Source organism: Dipodomys spectabilis, unplaced genomic scaffold (assembly GCF_019054845.1).
Source record: "Dipodomys spectabilis isolate Male_0828 unplaced genomic scaffold, ASM1905484v1 ptg000416l, whole genome shotgun sequence".
NCBI classification, from domain to species: Eukaryota; Metazoa; Chordata; class Mammalia; order Rodentia; family Heteromyidae; genus Dipodomys; species Dipodomys spectabilis.
Window position 1 is genome coordinate 1,607,477 of NW_024871093.1, and position 7,168 is coordinate 1,614,644.

General features: G+C 50.0%; 1 protein-coding gene across 2 annotated transcripts in view; it reads right to left on the minus strand.

Annotated features, from left to right (window-relative positions):
- LOC122097156 (THO complex subunit 5 homolog) overlaps window positions 1–4,624 on the minus strand; it is a 50,641-nt gene extending 46,017 nt beyond the window's left edge. Inside the window, exon 1 of one of the 2 annotated variants that reach the window (XM_042667629.1) lies at window positions 4,489–4,624. In XM_042667629.1, coding sequence (XP_042523563.1) covers window positions 4,489–4,586 — 98 coding nt within the window. In that variant the 5' untranslated portion in view covers window positions 4,587–4,624. The remainder of the gene's footprint in view (window positions 1–4,488) is intronic. The other variant, XM_042667634.1, reaches the window with a different exon arrangement.
- Between the last annotated feature and the right edge of the window lie 2,544 nt (window positions 4,625–7,168).

Here is a 7,168-nt window from a genome sequence, read left to right on the forward strand (position 1 = left end):
AGTGTCCAACTGTAGATGTGTTCTATATGTACATACTTAACATAAAGTTTAATTTATGTTAGGCACTATCATAATAAACTAGAACTGTAATATGTAGAAAATACATGTGAATATGGTCTTGTTTCTTTTCTAGGATTTTCCAGTTCATATTCCATGTGGTCTGGTTCATTTTTTGGACGTTCCCAGTTTATATTCCCCACGCTCACCCCCAGCTAGGGCTGGATTTGAACTCTGGCAACTCGGGTCATAGAAAATGAAACTGAGGGCTGGGAAGTTGGCTCAGTGGTAGAGTGTTTGCCTTGCATGCCCGAGGCCCTGGGTTCGATTCCTCAGCACCACATAAGCAAAAAGAAAAAAGCCGGAAGTGGCGCTGTGGCTCAAGTGGTAGAGCACTAGCCTTGAGCTGAAGAGCCGAGGGACAGCGCCCAGGCCCAGAGTTCAGGCCCCGCGACCGGACCCAAAAAAAAAAAAAGAAAATGAAACTGAGAGGTTGGAAGGTGGCTAAGTGGTAGAGTGCTTGCCTTGCATGCATAAGGTCCTGTGTTCGATTCTTCAGCACCACATAAACAGAAAAAGTCGCAAGTGGCACTGTGGCTCAAGTGGTAGAATGCTAGCCTTGAACTGAAGAGCTGAAGAACAGCTCCCAGGCCCAGAGTTCAAGCCCCATGACTGACAAAAAAAGAAAATGAAACCAGGGTTAAAGGAAGCTACTATTCTGTTTAGCTAAGACAGAGGGGAGGTAGGTGGTTACATTTTTCTTTTTTTTTTTGTCAGTCCGGGAGCTTGAACTCAGGGCCTCGGCACTATCCCTGAACTTCTTTTGCTCAAGGCTAGCACTCTACCACTTGAGCCACAGTGCTACTTCCAGCTTTTTTTGTTTTGTGTTTATGTGGTACTGAGTAATCGAACCCAGGGCTTCATGCATGCTAGGCAAGCACTCTACCACTAAGCCACAATCCCAGCCCAATTTCTTCATTCTTTATATGCTGGGTTTTTTTGTTAACTGATACCCAGGGTGGAAGTACAGCTGCCTGCTTGCTCAGCTTGCTTGCTTCAGCTAGTCCTCTAGCATTTCAGCCACAACTCCAGTCTAGTCTTTTTTTTTTTTTTTTTTTTTGCTGCTCCTAGGGCTTGAACTCTAGGCCTGGGCACTGCTTCTGAGCTCCTTTTACTCAAGACTAGTGCTCTACCACTTTGAGCCGCAGCACCACTTCCGGTTTTCTGGTGGTTAACTGGAGGTAAGAGTCTCAGAACTTTTCTACCCAGGCTTGCTTGGAACTGCGATCCTCAGATCTCAGCCTCCTGAGTAGCAAGGATTACAGGTATGAGCTACCAGGTCCTGGCTTAAGCCAATATATTTTAGCTTTACCAAATTAAAAAACAAAACTTAGAATGAGCTGGGTAGTGTAGTGGGTCTGAATCCGGGATCTATGCTGACTCAATTTCTCACAGGATCAATGCCACGATCTTTATAATGCTGTGACTCTTCCTGTTCCCACTTTCGGGAAGATAAAATAGTTTATGCTTGGAAAGTTGAAGGAACTTCCCAAGGTCATACAGCAAGTCAGGGAGCAGGGCTAGCCCCCACCTGGGGTGGGATTTTTGGTCTGACTATAGAGGGGCTGCCTCACCCCTAGAGAGGTGGCTCCACAATTTGTGGACCAAGACCTTTGCTCCCCAGCTAGGTTTCTAGTAATCTATTAACATAGGTAGTGACCAGAATAAATAGCCAGAGGCCAGCCCTGGGGAAGAGAGCCTGGGGGGCTAGGACACTGGAGAGGCAAAGAGGGGTTCAGAAGCTCCCTGCCTGTGAGCTTCAGCTTTCCCATCTATTAAGTGAATGAGGCAGAGCAGCCTAATCTGAAGGAGATTTTTTTCTTTTTTTAATTTTATTGTCAAGGTGATGTACAGAGGGGTTATAGTTACATACATAATGAAGACATTTCTTGTCCAACACTGTTACCCTCTCCCTCGTTTTTCTCCTATTTTCCCTCCCCCCAACTCCCCCACCCCAAGAAGGAAATTTCTGCAGGTAAAATCCCCCAGAGACTAAGCAAGATGCTGGAGTAGATCTGAACTCCAAGCCACCATCCTCAAGCACACATTTTCACAAGTTCAAAAAAAATTTTGGGGGAGGGGGTCTGTACCTTAGTAGTAGATCATTTGTCTAGCATGCAACAGACCCTGGATGCCATCCCTAATACTGCCCCCCCCAAAAAAAATAAAAATGAAAAGGCCAAGGTTGGGGACATGGATCAATTGACAGAGTGCCTACCTAGCAAGCACAAGATCTGAGTTCAAACCCAGAATTGCCAAAAAATAAGTTAGCTGGGTGCTGGTGGCTCACACCTATAATCCTAGCTACTTAGACATCTGAGATCTGAAGACTGAGGTTCAAAGCCAGCCTGGGCAGGAAAGTCCCTGAGACTCTTCTCTCCAATGAACTAGTCAGAAAAGGCCAGAAATGGCACTGTGGCTCATGTGGTAGAGCACCAGCCTTGAGCCAAACTCAGCACCCAGGCCCTGAGTTCAAGCTCCACGACTGGCACACGCACACGCACGCACATACACACACACAAGTTAAAGGACAAGTATGATGATGTACATCTGTAATTGCAGCTACTCAGGCAGTAGAGATCTGAGAAACATGGTTTGAAGCCAACCTGGGCAAGAGTGACAAGCAAGTACCACCACACTCAGCTATTGGTTGAAATGGGATCTTGCCAAATTTTTGCTAGGGCTGGATTTGAACTTTGATCCTCCTGCTATCTACCTCCTGGACAGCTGGGATTACAGGCATGAACCAGCACGGACTGTTCATGTGCGTATGGTGCCAGAACCAGCGTTTGAACTCTCACTCTGCTTTTTCACACATGGCTGACACTCTGCCACTTGAACCATGACTCCAGTCCAAATTTTGTGCTGATTAATTGGAAATAAAGTGTTGGGCTTTTTTCTGACTAGCTTCAAAGTTTGATCCTTAGATCTGAGCTTCCTTAGAATTTGAGATTACAGCCACCAGCAAATGACTAACCATAGAACTCTTTAATCCTCAACAATCCCAGGAGGACTGGGAGTCTAGTTCAGTGGCAGGTGTGAAACCCTGGTTTCAATCCCCAGAACCACACACGCACACTAAAAAAAAAAAGCACAAACAAGCCTATGAGATATGTATTATTTCCTTTTTTACACACTGATGAGGAATCTGAGACTTGAAGAAGTCCAATGACATACCCAAGGTCACCTCACCAAAAAAAAAAAAAAAAAAGCTGAGTTAGATTTACTAGTGCCAGGCAAACTCTGAGCTCATTTCATGATGCTTTCTCCTTCCTTATTTGGTAGTCCAGGTAAGGGGCACATGGCTGGGCTGGCTGCCTTCCCCCAACATAGCCACAGCTCCCACTGCTCTAACAGAGCTAGGGTCTAACAGAGCTCTTCAGCTTGGCTCTGGGGCAATTCTGTAGGAAGAACCCTGCTTCCTCCCAAGTGGGAGGCCTGTTATGGGCACTGTGGGAGGGAGAGGTAATGGGGATATAGAAAAATAAGCAAATGACCTAGTAAGAGAGACAGGTTGGCACACAGGGTGATAGGCATGGAGGAGGAGGGAGGAGCTGTCCAGGGCCAGTCAGGAGAAGCCAAGCCCTGCCTGAGCACCAGAGCAGGGTCAAACAACAGGCAGGGCTGAGCACATGGCCTAGCAGTCTCCTCTCAGGAGGCTCCAAGTTGTGGTACAAAGTGCATGGTGCATCTGGAGACACTGCCTGGAATCAGTACAGCCAGGACACAGCAGGGACAGTGACCTTGGGCAATTCCCATCCCCTCAGAGGTCTCTGTTAACCCACCTGTACCATTCAGGATGGGGAAGCTGAGAATGTACAGACCTTTGGGGGCCCTCCACTGTACCCTCTGGCCACCATCTCTCTCCGCCCTAGAACTTCTCCAGGTAGGAGCTGCCAGGCCCAGAGGTCGTCCCCCCATCTCCCCCACCCTCCCACCTCCCTCCCCCCACCTCCAGTGTGTGCTAAATAATCACAGTGCTAGGGAAAGGCCCAAGGAAAGGGTTGCTGGCTAATCGTATCCCTGCCACCTCCCACTCTCCAGGAACCAACACCTGGCCCTCCAACTCACCCCATCTTTCTCAACCCAGACCCAGATACCCAATAGGATAAAAGCCCTGCCTAGCACTGCATGGTGGTTCACGCCTGTAAGCCCAACGCTTGAGAGGGTGAGGCAGAACTGCAAGTTCAAGACCAGCTAGGGCTACACTGCGAAACAACAAAAGCCCCTACCCCTGCCTTTCGAACTCTCCCCCATTCTTTCCCAGGCCTGGCTCCTGACTCCGCCTCTACCCCTAAGATGGCAAGCCAAGGAGTCTCCGCTCCTCCCCGCCCCCCTCCTCCCCACCCCCCGCCCTGGGCCCCGGACCCCTCCCCCCGCCCCGATCCCCGCGCCAGCGCGCGGGGCCACCCCAACCCGACTGACTCTCACCGCGCCGCAGCTGCAGCCGCGCCGTCCCCGGTGCGGGGCCCAGGGCTCCGCAGCAGCCGCCGCGCGCTCACGGAGATGCTGCACAACCGCGGAGCCATGTTGGAGCGGCGCAGGTTGGAGGGAGGCCCCGCCCCCGATCTCGGCGGAGGGGGCGGGGCGGGGCCAGACCACGCCCCCTGGCTCGCCCCGCCCTTCTCTACGTGCTCCCAGGTGGGCATTGCGCCTCTGTGCCTCCCTCCGCCCCCCCTTACACACGCACACACACACACACACACACACACACGCACACACACACGCGCGCGCGCGCACACACACACACGATTGGCGGGAACCTGGGCCAGACCTCTGAGCTCCTGCAGCGCTGTTACTTTGAGCCCCTCCGTCCCCCCCATTCTGAGCCTCACAGTTCACGTGGCTAAAAAATGAGGATGGCCAACAATTATTGCCTGGGATTCTGAGACTGAGCCCCAGCCTTGGGCGTGTGAACCCCTGAAACCGCTTACAAATTCTGTGCGCCCCTGTGGGTTTTCAGCCCCTTATTTGGTGCTGGGGATCCAACCCAGAGCCTCTCATACTACTGAGCTGCACCCTGTCCCACCCCTGCTCCCCTGACTGTGTGTTTTTGTGGTACAGGGCCTCCACAGGCAGTAATTACCACGCTATAAAAAGAACAAACTTTCTGCTGGGCATTAGTGGCTTATGGCTGTAATCCTAACTACTCAGGAGGCTGAGATCCGAGGACCCCAGTTCAAAGCCAGTCCCTGAGACTCTTATTTCCAATTAACCCACTAGAAAGCTGGAAGTGGAGCTGTGGTCAAAGTGGTAGAGCTCTAGCCTTGAGCAGAAGAGCTCAGGGTCAGCACCCATGCCCTGAGTTCAAGTGCCAGAACCAATACACAGAGAGAGAGAGAGAGAGAGAGAGAGAGAGAGAAAAGGAAAGGAAAGGAAAATAAAAAGCCAGGTGTCAAGCCTGTAATCCTAGCTACTTAGGAGGCTGAGATCTCAGGTTCTCAGAAGCCAGCCCGAGCAATGAAGTTCCTGAGACTTTTTTTTTTTTGGTCAGATGTGGGGCTTGAACTCAGTCTGAGCGCTGTCCCTGAACTTTTTTGCTCAAGGCCAGCAGGCTACTCCTTGCGTCAGAGGTCTACTTCAGGTTTTCTGGTGGTTCATTAGAGATGATTCTCATGGACTTTCCTGTCCAGGCTGGCTTTGGACCATAATCCTCAGGTCTCAGCCTCCTGAGTAGCTAGGACTATAGGCCTGAGCCACCAGCACCAGGCCTATGAGACTCTTTTTTTTTTTTTTTTTGGTTGTGAGCACTGTCCCTCAGCTCTTCAGCTCAAGGCTAGTACTCTACCACTTTAGCCACAGCACTACTTCCGGCTTTTTCTGTTTATGTGGTGCTGAGGAATTGAATCCAGGGCCTCATGCATGCAAGGTAAGCACTCTATCACTGAGCCACCTTCCCAGTGAGACTCTTACATCCAATAAATTACTCAGAAAAAGCTGGAAGTAGTGCTGTGGCTCAAGTGGTAGTGCCTTGAGCAGAAAGAGGCACCAGGACAATATCCAGGCCCTGAGTTCAAGCCCCAGGACTGGCAAAAACAAAAGCAAAAAACAACAAAACAAAACAGAAAACACCTCTCTTAAAGATTCCAGCTGGGTGGAAAAGGTTCCTGACTACTAGAATGGCTTTCTTTCCACCACCTCATGCCTTTCCAATACTGACTCTGTTGTCCATGTTCAGTTTGCCTTCCTCCCATACCTACTTCTTTTACCTGTGCTCCAAATTCATTCCATCTCTACTCCCAGTCCCAAGATCATTCACAGGTATATATGACAGACAGCCTGGAAAGCCTTCATGGTAGGGATCCAGGGACAGTGTCATAACCCCCAAATGACCTGGTATGCTTGGGGCTGTGGAGGGTAGACTCTTTCAACAATTGCATCAGTGCATCAGTGCTAAGCACTTCAAACACCAAAAGCTATGACCAGGCACCAGTGGCTCACGCCTGTAATCCCAGCTACTCAGGAGGCTGAGATCTGAGGATCGTGGTTCAGAGCCAGGTCAGGCAGGAAAAGCCATGAAACTCTTCAGTAAACCACTAGAAAACTGGAAGTGGTGCTGTGGCTCAAGTGGTAGAGCACCTGCTTTGAGCTGAAGAGCTGCAGCACTCAGGGCCAGAGTTCAAGCCCCATGACAAAAAACCAACAAACACACACACCAAAAGCTGGCAAAGCAATAAATTCCATACAGAGAATGAGGATGTGGCTTAGGTGGTAGAGCACTTGCTAAGTAGGTGTGGTGAGGCTCAAGTTCCCCACAAAATAAAGGAGGGAGGGAGGGATCAAAACCTAGCATCCCTCTCTACCCCCACCCCCAAGTAAAAAGCTCATTGGCTCTCTTGGCTTTCTTTCATGTGCTTTCTCACTGTGTGATGCACGGTGCTACCTCAGAATTGTGTAGAAGTTCCATAGGTAAGAAGTACCTCACTGGAGGTAGCCCCTCCACCCTGGACCTCCCAGTCTCCAAAATGGTCTTTTCCAAAATAAATACCTTTTCTTTTCCAATTACCCTGTCCTCAGGTATCCTGAGATAGCAACCAAAAATAGACTCTGTTGCCATGTGAACCACAGGGTGGCATATAGCTGGAAGGGCAGCTTCAAAGTCTTCACACCC